This window comes from Ammospiza caudacuta, chromosome 6 (assembly GCF_027887145.1).
Source record: "Ammospiza caudacuta isolate bAmmCau1 chromosome 6, bAmmCau1.pri, whole genome shotgun sequence".
Lineage (NCBI taxonomy): Eukaryota > Metazoa > Chordata > Aves > Passeriformes > Passerellidae > Ammospiza > Ammospiza caudacuta.
Genome location: NC_080598.1, coordinates 12163409 through 12178245, shown reverse-complemented (window position 1 = coordinate 12178245; position 14837 = coordinate 12163409). Strand labels below are relative to the sequence as shown.

Genomic DNA, 14837 nt, shown 5'->3' with positions numbered 1-14837 from the left:
CTGCACTGCTTGGAGCCATGTGGATCCAGGAGGGAGGAGGAAAGCCATGCTCCAATGTGCTCCCTGCAGAGCATCCCACAAAAATCACCCAAGGCAATGCCCCTGCTTCCTTCTCCTGCAGGAGTACACCACCACAGGGAGGGTGATCCGGTTGATATTGACTAATCAGGAGGCTCAAGGAAACCCTCAGCCTCCTTGGGTCCTCCTGGGGTCTTTCAGGAGAGCAGTGGAAGGGATCAACAGGCTCAGACCACTGTGTCCATTGTAGGATCATCACTGTGGGCAGTGTTTTTTTCTGCCTCCTCAAAGACCCTCTGGAGGGAGAGCCAGAGGGAGTTTATGGAGAAGGGCCTCCAGCACCTCCCTGCCAAGAAATAGATGAAGGGTTTGATGCTGTTGTGGATGCAGGCGAGCAGGAAAACAACCTTAGAGGGCACAGTGATGTGACCGAGCTGAGGCAGGAAATTGCAGAGGCTGATGGTGAGAGTGAGGAGTACAGTGATGACGATAACGATGTCACGCCTCTTGGGTTGCTGCTGTTGGGAGCCTCGCTTGGAATTAATGAAATAGATTGTGCCAGAAATGACCACGGGTGCAGTAAAGAGGAGCAGGATGAGGGAGTACATGGAGATGAGAGCTGCCTGGCAGTGCTCCTGCTCGTGTGATGAGCAAAAGAATGTCACTGTGGGAGTGACGGTGAAGAGAGCCAAGATGGCCCAGTATGGGATAGTGTCCACCACCCACATCAGGCACACAGGAAGGTCCCATCGGCAGCAGAGCTTGCACACGTTGTGCATATACCACACAGGGATGCTGCTCATCAGCCTGAAGAGCACCCAGTAGTGGGAGACCAATGACAGCTGAAAAACAAAGTTCATGTACATCAAGGGCACGATAGGAGGCAGGGAACATCCTCCATCAGGATGAGGAGGGCAGAGTGGACTGCAAAGAGGAGGAAGAGGAAGTCAATGACAGCCAGGTCAAAGAAGCCAGCATTCCTGGTTTTCAGGCTGAGGAGGCCGATGACAGCCCCGTTCCCAGCCAGCCCACAGAGGCAGATGAGCAGGGTCACATTGGTGACATCGATAACACAGGCATCGCCTCCTTCAGTGGGTGAGGCAGGAGATGGGGACATGGTGGTCACCTCCATGGATGGATGCTGGGCAGGCAGTGGGATGTGGCCCCTGGCTGTGGTCAGAGGGGATGGGCAGTGAGTGCTTGGAGAATCCAGGGATGGACCATGTGGCTCCTCAGCAGCTCCCTGCAGTGGGAAGGATTCAGTGGGGAGGAGTGAGATGTGCAGGGGAGGAGGGCAGTGGGAATGGTGGGGTGGGAGAGGGAGGAGGGAGGGGTGGGCTGGTGTGCAGGGGATTGATAAAGAAGAGAGAATAAACATTTTCAACTCTCTTGAAGTTGCTTAAAGACTAACTGGGCAAATAGATAAAAATATGTGAAAGTGTGGACCCTTTGTGATAAACGCGCCTGAAGCCAGCGCAGACAAACATAAGGAGGTCCACATTATTTCTGGTGAAATTTCTGTAAGAAGAAGCAAGAGCACATGGCCAAAGGAAAAGTTCAGGGCAAGGTCACCTTTAATATCAGAGCACTCAGTGAATGCGACCACCAGAGCCCCCACTCAATGAACCTCCAGGGCCATCAGAGGACTCCCAGTAGGAAGTGGATGCATAGAAATTAGTTCTAGGAAATTGGTATTTACATTTATGTTTAAGGTGTTCTTTAGATAAGAAAAACTTTTTAATGTCTATGTATCGCTGACCAGGGGTATATGTACAAATCACAAACGGGACGGGACTGCTGTGAAACGTGCCTTGAGCTGTTTTATTTTTCAGCATCAGTCTCATTACATTGTTATGACAATGGGAAGATGCCACCAGCTCACATCCCAGGCAGCAGACTAAGAGCTTAATGTTACAACTTAGTTTATAAGCTTCTTGACATATCACACAAAGCAAAAGCATATTGACAGTAGCTCTATCTAACTACTATAAGCACACGTACCTTTAGTTAAAACAATGCTTTCTTATTTAGAATACAATACCTACTTGTAAGCCTTAAAACACAATGCACAGAGCTCTATTATTAAGCTTCAAACTTCTTAATATCTTGCTAGATAAACTTTTCTGTAGCTTAGGGAAATATTCTAGACAAGCATTAATGCACAGACTATTGTTGTATTGGTCTTTGCTTTCCTACTTTTTAAATAATTTTTCTGCTGGCCTATCTCATGGCTGCTGCTTAGCTCTAATGGCAGTTCTGTCTCTGAGGCCTGCCTTTTGCAGCTTTCCCAAAACCCTCTGATTTTGTGGATTCCCACATCCATGTATGGTAATACTGGACACAGTTCTAAAGTCTCACAACACACACAGAAATAGGGAGAGATCCTTCTGCGCGTCCTGCTGCCCAATACTTCACTTGCTAACACAATTAGTTGGTGTTAGGAGCTTATTCTGTCTGATTTTGATATCACTCCTGCTCCATGCCATGCCATGCCATGCCATGCCATGCCATGCCATGCCATGCTATCCTGATGGGTTCCCAGTCCCTGGCCTCTCCCTGGCTGCAGGTGTGGCCTGTTGGGCTCTGCTGCTGTCCAGTGGGAGATTTGGCATTGGTGGCACCCAGAGCCCTCCTGCCCCCTCCAGCCACGTCTGCCTGATGCCTTGGGCTGGCTCCCTGGAACAGAGGCCAGAGCAGGTGAAGAGAATAAAAGGAGGCATTGATGAAAGGCCTTCAGAAGGTTCACCTTGGGATCTCCAAGCCTCCGAGAGGGGCTGCACCCAAAATGGACAATGGTTATGAGTTTTTGAGACAGATATAAGTGTGGTCCATTTACAAATTGGGGGTTAATCCTCCAATTACAGCTTCAGGTCATGAAGTCATTTAGCCCCAGTTTTGCCTCCCCCAATTCACTTTTGTCTATACTTTTCTGGCCCTCAGGCAGTAGAGTGTCCTTGAATTTCATGCCTAGAGGGATTGTTTTGTCTGACCAAAATGTGCACACAGTTAACTAACACTTTACATGGAGTTTAGAGTTAAGCACTAATGCAGTACAGGATATGAAAAATAGAAAGGCTAAACTCCTAAGGCATCATGCCCCCTCTGACATCCTCTAGAAATTCCCCCCAGGCTGCCTTCCCTTCCAGACAGCCCCGCTCCTCTCCTGCCCCACTCAGGAGCCGCAGCAGTGTTTCTGCTCCTCCTGGCAATTCCACGCTTCTGCAGCGCAATGAACAGCAGTGGAGCCATTCCTGTAGTGCCTCTTGTTTGTGTCCAGAGGAGGTTGGGGGGCTGGAGAGCAAGGATGGAGCTGGGGAGGGGCATCTCCAAGAGAAAGACGGCCCCAAAGCCTTCCGGGGCAGGCTGGGGTGAGCAGCCCGTGGGGAGGGAGTGGAGCCTGAGGCCCGGGGCTAGGAGGGATGGGAAGGACGGGAGGTGGGTGGGCTGCATGGGGAGTGGGATGGGAGGGTGGTGTGGGAGGGGTGGGACATGATGGAGCTGCTGGGAAAATGTGGTGGGAAGGTGTGGGGTGTGGTGGGGCTGGAGAGAAGGTGTGGGGTGTCATGGGGCTGGAGAGAAGGTGTGGGGTGTGGTGGGGCTGGAGAGAAGGTGTGGGGTGTCATGGGGCTGGAGAGAAGGTGTGGGGTGTGGTGGGGCTGGAGAGAAGGTGTGGGGTGTGGTGGGGCTGGTGGCCTCAGGGAAGCCCCAGGGAGGGGGGTGATGCCCCGTGGAGCCCATGGTGACAAACACAGGTGTCACCCTGCTCCTGGAAGGGGGTGGCTGTGCTGAGGATCACGGCCTCCTCCTCTCCTTGCTGCTGCACCACCTGAGCCTGCTGAGGGAGCAGCTGAAGGCAGTGGAGTGGAAGAATTTCTGAAGGCAGAGACACCTTTGCACCTGGCTCACAAAATTGAAAATTAAAGATCTTTGAGGAGATCTCTGCTGTGACACTCACAGAGCACTCAGGGTGGGGAATGCTGAGCCCCTGGGCCATCCTGTCTGTGCCAGCCCAGCTCTGGGCACTGGGGATCATGGTTGCTGAAGGGAGCACAAGCCATGGCTGTGTCCCCTCTGACACCAAGAAGTTTAAGTCTAAAATCAAAAGTGTATTCGACTAGTAATAATTTTGAGTCAAAATTGTGAACATATTGGCAATTTATTTGCTATACATATGTCCAAAGAAACAACAATTTTCAGGCATTTTTATACACTATTATATTCAAGATGTTTTAATAGATATCCCCCAAATGCTCCCAATTTCCTATATTGTGATATCGTTTTTTTTTTTCTTTTAATTCCTACCAGAATCTGCCATCTATCTTAGTTTAATGAATAACCTGTTTTTTTTGCAGGCAAACAGTATTTTATTGGCGGTGCTTCAATGCTAGTGAAGAACCCCTTTGCCCTGTCTCCCTGCACTGTTAGTGGGAAGGAAGTAGGGCCTGGGGGAAAAAAAGTGCTTTAAAGATTTTTAGTACTTCTCATTATCATCCTCTGCCTCTGTATATAATAAATTTGTTTAATACCATTACATTTGAACCCGTTTTTTTATTAATGAAATGTTTTTTCTCCCAGTCCTCATCTAAACTCTTTGAGCCCTTTTTTAATATTTGTTTCCCTCTCCTCTGCCCAGCTGAGAGCAGAAGCTGAGTGAACGGCTTTCGCGGGTGCCTGGCGTTTGGCGAGTGCCCAACCACGACAGGCTTGCAGCAGGTTATCAGCATCAGAGCCCACATTTCTTACTGACAGTACCCCTGATGATGCAATAACAGCTATTGGATACCAGATGTTGGGGTGCTGTGGTGCCACTTGCAGCCCTTCACCAGAGCTCATCCTCCTCCCCCTCAGCTTTGGGAATACCTGTGGTTGTTTGTTCCTCATCTCACCCTTTGCAAGCAGGGACACCTTCCACTAGACCGGGCTGCTTCAAACCCCATCCAGCCTGGCCTGGAACACTTCCATGGATGGGGAGGCCAGAGCATCTCCGGGAACCTGTGCCAGGGCCTCTCCACCCTGACAGGGAGGAATTTCTTCCCAATATTCCCCCTAACCCTGTTCTCTGGCAGTGGGAAGCCATTCCCCCTTGTCCTGTCACTTCAGGCCTTTGTCCAACGTGCCTCTCCAGTTCTTGGAGCCACTTTAGGCCCTGGAAGGGGCTCTAAGGTCTCCCTGAAACCTTCCCTTCTCCAGGCTGAACAGCCACAGCTCAGAGACCTCAGAGAAGCCACAGGGAGGGAGTTGATGCCCCATGGAGACAGTGACAAACACAGATGTCACCCTGCTCCTGGAAGGGGGTGGCGGTGTTGAGGAGCACGGACTGCTCCTCCCCTTGGAACTGCACCATCTGAGCCTGCTGAGGGAGAGGCCAAAGCCAGGGCAGAGGGAGAATTTCTGAAGGCACAAAACCACCAGCAAGGATATCAGTAAAAACCAGGTTTAATATTAAGAAAAGAAAGTGCTACCTCTATTTGTGTGTTTTTGTGTGTTCAAGGGCATATGACAAAAGGTCAGCGTGGATAAGGATTAAAAGGAAAATTACTTAAATGCTTTACAACACTCAAACTTAACAGTACTTCAGTTACACCTTAAACTCGGCAATTCAGCAAAGGAATATCACTTAGTAGCATTTAACCCTATTTATCCTTGATAGTTCCTTCCAGGCCTGCCCCAGTCAGATGTCTCAAGTACTAACACAGCTGAGAGAGCAGCATTTCTGCCCCATTTGCCCCAGCAGATGCAGACGTGTGTGCACACAGCCAGCCAGGCAGGCAGAGTGAGTGCAAGGTGCCTGTGAGCAATTGCCCTGGCAGGCAGTGAAATGCTCCCTGCGGATCCCTTTGCATCTCCTCCCTGGGCCAAGGGCTGGGCCTGGAGCCCTGCGGGGATGGGCCCAGGAGCCGTCGGCGTTCGGGGATCAGCCCAGGGCAGCAGCCGGGAGAGATCCCAGCTGGGAGAGGCCCCAGTGCCAGGGAGCTTCTGCTCAGCGCTGCTGGGCCCAGCAGAGCTCCAAGGCTCTCCTTTGGGGCCGCTGCTCACAGGGCCCCAAGGCATGGGCGGCACTCACAGCAATGGCTCAGCCTGGCCACACTTGGGGCCGGCAGCTTCCTGGGACAGTGGCAGAGCAGGGATGCTGTGGCATCCAGGGCAGTACAAGAATTTCCAAGGCTGTTGATGAAGCTCAGGAGGTGGTTGGACAGCAGCAGTTGCTGGGAGCAGAGGGTGTTTCTGATCAGCGCCACAGGAGCTGAGCCCAGGGGCTGCTCCTCAAGGCTGAGGCCTCCCAAGCACGGATCAGAGCCCAGAGCGGCCTGGAAAGGGTCTGGGGATGCACCAGCACAGGGAGGGTGATCCTGTGGGTATTTATTGATCAGGAGACTCAAGGAATCTCTCAGCCACTGTCCCGGGTTCCTTCAGCAGTGCAGTAGGAGGAATCAACAGGCTCAGACCCCCGTGTCCACAGAGGGATCATCTCCACAGGCAGTGTTTTCTTCTGGCTCCTCAAACACCCTGTGGATTGCCTCCCTTAGGGACTGGATGGAGGAGTGCATCTTGCAGCTCTTCATGGAACAGTGTCTCCAGCAGCTCCCCATGGAGTAGTCTCTCTTCCAACTCCCCACCAAGAAGTAGAGAAAGGGTTTGATGCTGCCGGTGATGCAGGTGAGCAGGAAAACCACCTGAACGGACACAGCGATGTACCCGAGCTGCTGCAGGAGAAACCAGAGACTGAGGGGCAGACTGAAGAGTGCAACGAGGAAGACAACAATGTCAAGCCTCTTGTGTGGCTGCTGCTGGGAGCCAGGCTTGAGATGAATGAAGAGGATTGTGCTGGAAATGAGCATGGGTGCAGCAAATAGGAAGACATTGAGGGAGTACATGGAGGTGAGAACCACCCAGCATTGCTCCTGCTCGTGTGACTGGCACTGGGAAGTCACCATGGGATTGACAGCGATGACAACGAAGAGGAGGGCCCAGAAGAGGACATTCATCACCACCAACAGCAAGCGCTCAGGAAATTGGCAGCCACAGAATACTAGGCAGAGGACAGACCTGCACCTCTCGATGCTGATGAATGTCAGCCGGTACAGCCCCATGGTGTAGGTGAACAGTGACAGCTGGAAAAGCAAGCTCAGATACATTGGTGGCATTATAGCAGAGCAGGATACTTCCTCCACAAGGAAGAGCAGGGTAGAGGGGACCATGAAGATGAGGAAGAGGACATCAGCGATGGCTTGGTAGAAGATGAATTCGGTGATGGCATTAATGTGGACTAGCCAGAGGAAAGTCCCGTTCGCAGCCAGCCCACAGAGGCCAATGGCCAGCGTCACAAAGTCCATGGCCACGCTGGAGACATTGATCTCACACTGACCAGGTACATCAGTTGGTGAGGTTAAAATAGGGGACATGGTGCTCACCTCCATGGATGGATGGATGCGGGACAGGCAGTGGGATGTGGCCCCTTGCTGTGGTCAGAGTGGATGGGCAGTGAGTGCTTGGAGAATCCAGGGAAGGACCATGCGGCTCCTCAGCAGCTCCCTGCAGAGGGAAGGATTCGGTGGGGAGGAGTGAGATGTGCAGGGGAGGAGGGTGGTGGAAATGGTGGGTGAGAGAGGGAGGTGGGAGGGTTGGGCTACTTTGCAGGGGATTGATAAATTAGAGTGAATAAACATTTTCAACTCCCCTGAAGTTGCTCCAAGACTAACTGGTCAGAGAGATAAATTAATATAAAGATGTGGACCTATGGTGATAAATGTGGCTGGAGCCAGTGCAGACACAGATAAGGAGGCCTGCAGTGGTTTTGGGGCAAGTTCTGTAAAAAGAAGCAAGAGCACATGGCCAAAGGAAAAGTTGAAGGCAAGGTCACCTTTAATATCACAGCACTCAGTGAATATGACCACCAGAGTCCCCTCTGAATGAACCACAGGACATGAAAGATTCTTCAGTAGGAAATGGATCCCTGGAAATATGTTCTTGGAAATTGGTGTTTATGTAATAGACAAGAAAAAATTTTACTATGTAGGTATAGTTATAATGGAGAAAAACAGTGTTGTAAAGTCTCACAACACACACACAGAAATAAGGAGAGATCCTTCTGCGTGTCCTGCTGCCTAATGCTTCCCTTGGTAGCACCATTAGTTGGTGTTAGAAACTTTATTCTGTCTGACTTTTGTATCACACCTCATCCCTATCTCCACCCACTCTCGATTGCATCGCATCCCATCCCATCCCATCCCATCCCATCCCGTCCCATCCCGATGGGTTCCCATTCCCTGGCCTCTCCCTGGCTGCAGGTGTGGCCTGTTGGGCTCTGCTCCTGTCCAGTGGGAGATTTGGCATTGGTGGCACCCAGAGCCCTCCTGCCCCCTCCAGCCCCTGTCTGCCTGATGCCTTGGGCTGGCTCCCTGGAACAGAGGCCAGAGCAGGTGAAGAGAATAAAAGGAGGCATTGATGAAAGGCCTTCAGAAGGTTCACCTTGGGCTCTCAAAGCCTCTGAGATGGGCTGCACCCAAAATGGATAGTGGTCATGAGTTTTTCAGACAGATATCAGTTTGGTCCATTTCCAAATCAGGGGTTAATCCTCCAATTACAGCTTCTGGTAATGAAGTCACTTAGCCCCAGTTTTGCCTCCCCCAATTCACTTTTGTCTATACTTTTCTGTGCCTCAGGCAGTAGAGAAATGCAGGCCTAAAGGGATTGTTTTGTCTGACCAAAATGTGCAGACAGTTAACTAACACTTTCCATGGAGTTTAGAGTTATGCACTAATGCAGTACAGGATATGAAAAATAGAAAGGCTAAACTCCTAAGGCATCATGCCCCCTCTGACATCCTCTAGAAATTCCCCCCAGGCTGCCTTCCCCTCCAGACAGCCCCGCTCCTCTCCTGCCCCACTCAGGAGCCGCAGCAGTGTTTCTGCTCCTCCTGGCAATTCCACGCTTCTGCAGCGCAATGAACAGCAGTGCAGCCATTCCTGTAGTGCCTCTTGTTTGTGTCCAAAGGAGGTTGGGGGGCTGGAGAGCAGGGATGGAGCTGGGGAGGGGCATCTCCAAGAGAAAGACGGCCCCAAAGCCTTAGGGGCAGGCTGGGGTGAGCAGCCCATGGGGAGGGAGTGGAGCCTGAGGCCCGGGGCTGGGAGGGATGGGAAGGACGGGAGGTGGGTGGGCTGCATGGGGAGTGGGATGGGAGGGTGGTGTGGGAGGGGTGGGACATGATGGAGCTGCTGGGAAGATGTGGTGGGAAGGTGTGGGGTGTGGTGGGGTTGGAGAGAAGGTGTGGGGTGTGGTGGGCCTGGAGAGAAGGTGTGGGGTGTGGTGTGGTTGGTGGCCTCAGGGAAGCTCCAGGAGGGGGGTGATGCCCCGTGGATCCCATGGTGACAAACACAGGTGTCACCCTGCTCCTGGAAGGGGTGGCTGTGCTGAGGATCACGGCCTCCTCCTCTCCTTGCTGCTGCACCACCTGAGCCTGCTGAGGGAGCAGCTGAAGGCATTGGAGAGGAAGAATTTCTGAAGGCAGAGAGACCTTTGCACGTGGCTCACAAAATTAAAAATTAAAGATCTTTGAGGAGGTCTCTCCTCTGACACTGACAGAGCCCTCGGGTTGGGGAATGCTGAGCCCCTGGGCCATCCTGTCTGTGCCAGCCCAGCTCTGGCACTGGGGATCATGGTTGCTGCAGGGAGCACAAGCCATGGCTGTGTCCCCTCTGAAATCAAGACATTTTAAGTCTAACAGCAAAAGCATGTTAGACTAATAAGTATTTTGAGTCAAAATTGTCAACATATTAGAAATTTATTTGCAATAGGTATGTACAAAGAAACAACAATTTCCAGGCATTTTTATGCACTATAATATCCCAGACATTTTATAGATACTCTCCAAAGTATTCCCAATTTATTATATTTTGATATCGGTGTTTTGTTTGTTTTAATTCCTACCAGAATATGCAGTCCCTTATTGTTTAGTGTAAAACACGGGTCGTTTCCAGGTAAACAGTGTTTTATTGGCAGTGCTTCAATGCTGGTGAAGAACCCCCTCACCCTGTTTCCCTGCACTGCTGGTGGGAACGAGGGAGGGGTCTAGGGGAAAGAAAGGTGTTTCAAAGGTTTATTTTGCTTGTCATTATCGTCCTTTGAATCTGTTAATTATAAATTTACTCAATACCATTAAATTTGAATCACTTTTTCTATTCTTGGAGTGTTTTTCCTCCCTGTCCTCATCTCAACTCATGAGCCCTTTTTTAATTTTTGTTTCCCTCTCCTCTGCCCAGCTGAGAGCAAGAGAAGGTGAGTGAACGGCTTTCACAGGTGCCTGGCGTTTGGCCAGTGCCAAAACATGACAGGCTTGCAGCAGGTTATCAGCATCAGAGCCCACATTTCTTACTGACAGTACCCCTGATGATGCAATAACAGCTATTGGATACCAGATGTTGGGGTGCTGGGGTGCCCCTTGCAGCCCTTCACCAGAGCTCATCCTCCTCCTCCTCAGCCTTGGGAATACTTGTGTTTGTTTTTTCCTGCTCTCACCCTTTTCAAGCAGGGACACCTTCCACTAGACCGGGCTGCTTCAAAACCCACCCAGCCTGGCCTGGAACACCTTCAGAGATGGGGAGGCCAGAGCATCTCTGGGAACCTGTGCCAGGGCTTCTCCACCCTCACAGGGAAGAATTTCTTCCCAATATTCCCCCTAACCCTGTTCTCTGACAGTGGGAAGCCATTCTCTGTTGCCGGGCTTGCAAGGGTTGCAGGAGTGAAGAGACAGACGAGAATCTTGACTTCGTGATCAGAAGGCTGGATTTATTAATTTATGACATATATTACATTCAGACTATACTAAAAAGAATAGAAGGAAAGTTCAGAAGCTTGGTAAGCTAAGAATAGAAAAAGAATGAATCAACAAAGGAGCTCTCTCTAATTCTGTCTCAGAGAGATCTGATTCTTGATTGACCCTTAATTGTACACAAGCAACATGGGCCAATCACAGGTGCACCTGTTGCATTCCACAGCACCAGATAACCACTGTTTACATTCTTTCTCTGGGGCCTCAGCTTCCCAGAAGGAAAAATCCTAAAGAAAGGAATTTTATGAAAAGATGTCTGTGACAATACCCCATTGTCCTGTCACTTCAGGCTTTTGTCCAACTCGCCTCTCCAGTTCTTGGAGCCTCTTTAGGCCCTGGAAGTGGTTCTAAGGTCTCCCTGAAGCCTTCCCTTCTGCAGGCTGAACAGCCCCAGCTCAGAGACCTCAGAGGAGCCACAGGGAGGTGGTTGATGCCCCGTGGAGACAACGGTGACAAACACAGATGTCACCCTGCTCCTGGAAGGGGGTGGCTGTGTTGAGGAGCACGGACTGCTCCTCCCCTTGGAACTGCACCATCTGAGCCTGCTGAGGGAGAGGCCAAAGCCAGGGCAGAGGAAGAATTTCTGAAGGCACAAAACCACTAGCAAGGAAAGCAATAAAAACCATTAAAATCACTAAGAAAGTTTAATAATAAGCAACAGCATACCAAAATGCTGTCCCTGTGTGTGTGTTGGTGTGTGAGTGCAAGGGTGTGTGACAAAAGGATGCAAGATAAGGATAAAAAGGAGGGTAAGTATAAAAAGGCCTAAAAGATTTACAGGACTCTAACTTAACAGTACTTCACTTATAGCTTAAAGTTAGCCATTCAACAGAGGAATATCCCTTAACAGCATTTAACCGACATCTTACAGTTCTTTACAGGCCTGGCCCAGTGAGATGTGTCAGGTACTAACACAGCTGAGAGAGTGAGCAGCATTTCTGCCCCATTTGCCCCAGCAGATGCAGACGTGTGTGCACACAGCCAGCCAGGCAGGCAGAGTGAGTGCAAGGTGCCTGTGAGCAATTGCCCTGGCAGGCAGTGAAATGCTCCCTGCGGATCCCTTTGCATCTCCTCCCTGGGCCAAGGGCTGGGCCTGGAGCCCTGCGGGGATGGGCCCAGGAGCCGTCGGCGTTCGGGGATCAGCCCAGGGCAGCAGCCGGGAGAGATCCCAGCTGGGAGAGGCCCCAGTGCCAGGGAGCTTCTGCTCAGCGCTGCTGGGCCCAGCAGAGCTCCAAGGCTCTCCTTTGGGGCCGCTGCTCACAGGGCCCCAAGGCATGGGCGGCACTCACAGCAATGGCTCAGCCTGGCCACACTTGGGGCCGGCAGCTTCCTGGGACAGTGGCAGAGCAGGGATGCTGTGGCATCCAGGGCAGTACAAGAATTTCCAAGGCTGTTGATGAAAGCCCAGGAGGTGGTTGGACAGCAGCAGTTGCTGGGAGCAGGGGGTGTTTCTGATCAGCGCCACAGGAGCTGAGCCCAGGGGCTGCTCCTCAAGGCTGAGGCCTAAGGAGCCTTTCTGAGATCCCAGTGCAAGCTGATTTTAGGAAAATTGATCCACAAACATCAGAGGTTTATGTCCAAACAGGAGACTGAGGCATCCTTTGACTTTATTTGAGTAAAGGTAGAGGCTATGAGGCATTCCCCTGGGATGTCTCAAAATATGGAGGACATAGCCTCCCTTTTTATTCTAATTTCCTTGCCGCATTTCCCTTCTCCCTTTCCCCACTAGCTCAGGTACTTGAGAGGTACAGACTCCCTAATACACCTGATACTAAAGATTTCCCTCTAATGTATAACCCGTCCTTTTAATTTTTAATTATTATACAATTTAGGGGTTTTTCTTCCCCATTCTTTCTTTCACATTTTGATGTCTAATTTCATTTATCAGCAAATCTAAAGTTTATTAGTCGATGAAAATATCTTCTTCCATTCATCAATCAGTGGAATCCTTCCCATTGTTTCTTTTATTTCCCAGTGCTAGTTGTATCTACCAGCAGACCCACAGCTTGTTTGTAAAGACAAATCCGCCATTGCTCTCATTGGAAAGGGGTTGGGTGATGCACCAGCAGAGGGACGGTGACACTTTAGATATTTATTCATCAGGTGAATTAAGCAGTCCCTCAGCCACAGTCCCAGAGTCCCTCAGCAGTGCAGCGGGAAGATTCAACAGGCTCAGAGCACTGTGTCCATGGCAGGATCATGGCTGTGGGCAGTGTCTGTCTCCTCAAAGACGCTCTGGAGGGAGAGCCGGAGAGTCCCCACAGAGCAGGGCCTCCAGCACCTCCCCACCAGGAAGTAGATGAAGGGTTTGATGGTGCTGTGGATGCAGGCGAGCAGGAAAACAACCTGGGAGGGCACAATGGTGTAGCCGAGGTACTGCAGTAAATTCCAGAGGCTGAGGGGCAGAGTGAAGAGCACAATGAGGCAGATAACAATGTTGAGTCTCTTGGGTTGCTGCTGATGGGAGCCAGGCCTGACCTTAATGAAGAAGATTGTGCTGGAAATGAGCACAACGGGAGCACAGAGGAGAAGGTTGAAGGCGTGCACAGAGATGAGAGACACCCAGCAGTGCTCAGATAGCTGGACAAAACACAGAGAAATCATGGTGGCAAAGACAGTGATGAAAGTGATGAGCAGGGCAAGCATCACCCATGACAGCTGTTGGGGACGCTGGCAGCAGAGCCAGAGCGGGCAGTGGATGGAGCGGCACCTCAGGATGCTGATGGATGTCAGTGTGTACAGACAAAAGGTGTGTGACACCAGTGGCACCCTGAAAAGAAACCACACATACTGCAAGGGCATGGTGACAGAGCAGGACACATTGCCCAGCAGGAAGAGAAGAGGGGAGGGCAACAGAATGAGGAGGAAGAGGAAGTCCAGAAGAGTCAGCATGAGGATGTAAAGGATGGTGCTGTTCCTGGACAAACAGTGGGAGCCAAGGAGCCAGAGCACAGCCCCGTTCCCAGCCAGCCCACAGAGGCAGATGAGCAGTGTCACACTGTGGGTGGCCACGCTGGTGACATCTGTCTCACACAGATCATCTCCTTCAGTGGGTGAGGCAGGAGATGGGGACACGGTGGTCACCTCCATGGATGGATGCTGGGCAGGCAGTGGGATGTGGCCCCTGGCTGTGGTCAGAGTGGATGGGCAGTCAGTGCTTGGAGAATCCAGGGATGGATCATGTGGCTCCTCAGCAGCTCCCTGCAGTGGGAAGGATTCAGTGGGGAGGAGTGAGGTGGGAGGGTTGGGCTGTTCTGCAGAGAATGTGAAAGTAAGGCACAGGGCAGAAGATGGGGGACCTGGGGAGGGCACTGCAGTCACCCGGAGGGGGTGGCAGGAACAGAGCAGCTGCTGCAGGAGAGGAAGGTGGGGTAGGGAGGAAGGCAAACATTCCACTGACCTGTTCCCTGTGGGGCAGCAGCAGGCAAAGGGCTCTGTGCAGATCAGCGGCGCTTCCTGGTCCCTTTTGCTCTTTTGGAATCCTTGTCCTAAAGCGGCTCCTGCCAGGTCAGGGACATGAAGGAGAAAGTGCCCAGCTCACCAGGAGCTCCCCACTCCCATCCTGCTGGCTCCTCTGTGTTCCCTGTCCGGGTGTTGCTCCCCAAGGCTCGGTGGGGCCATAGGGCAGTCGGAAGTGGTTTTACAACTTCAGCTGCCTCAGAGCTCCACTCCCTCAGAGTTATATATCTTGATTTTTTTTTTTTCTTGTCCAAAAAGGAATTGGATTTGGTCAAATGTCCACATGTAGAACTTTGCAAATGGCTTGTCATTTTCTTCTGATGAGAAACATTCCTTCCCTGCAGAATGTCCCATTCTCCAACTGCCTTCTCTCTACCATTCCTCATTTCTCTTCCCTGAGGGCTCATTTTCCCTCCAGCAGCCGAGGGATGCTGGTGGTGCTGGTGGCACTGGAATGCTGCTGGCAGTGCTGACAGTACTGGTGAAGAGTCTGGCTGCTTGTCAGAAACTGCTCCCATTCTGGGAAGAGCTC

At 51.4% G+C, this 14837-nt stretch overlaps 3 protein-coding genes across 3 annotated transcripts; all 3 read right to left on the bottom strand.

Annotated features, from left to right (window-relative positions):
* Nucleotides 1-245: 245 nt before the first annotated feature.
* LOC131559434 (mas-related G-protein coupled receptor member D-like) lies at nucleotides 246-1150 on the bottom strand. The gene is given in 2 exon segments (XM_058807787.1): nucleotides 246-901; nucleotides 904-1150. Coding segments are annotated over 2 exon segments (903 nt in total).
* Nucleotides 1151-4197: 3047 nt separating this feature from the next.
* Nucleotides 4198-7564, bottom strand: LOC131559083 (mas-related G-protein coupled receptor member D-like). Its single transcript, XM_058807320.1, has one exon. It carries the CDS (start codon nucleotides 7434-7436, stop codon nucleotides 6459-6461), a length of 978 nt encoding a protein of 325 aa, XP_058663303.1. The 5' UTR covers nucleotides 7437-7564; the 3' UTR covers nucleotides 4198-6458.
* Nucleotides 7565-13018: 5454 nt separating this feature from the next.
* LOC131559344 (mas-related G-protein coupled receptor member A7-like) lies at nucleotides 13019-13936 on the bottom strand. Its single transcript, XM_058807674.1, has one exon. The coding sequence runs from the start codon at nucleotides 13934-13936 to the stop codon at nucleotides 13019-13021; it is 918 nt and encodes a 305-aa protein (XP_058663657.1).
* Between the last annotated feature and the right edge of the window lie 901 nt (nucleotides 13937-14837).

Coding starts and splice junctions, on each gene's coding strand:
- LOC131559083 (XM_058807320.1), bottom strand. CDS start 7,436: ATGGAGGTGAGCACCATGTCCCCTATTTTAACCTCACCAACTGATGTA.
- LOC131559344 (XM_058807674.1), bottom strand. CDS start 13,936: ATGGAGGTGACCACCGTGTCCCCATCTCCTGCCTCACCCACTGAAGGA.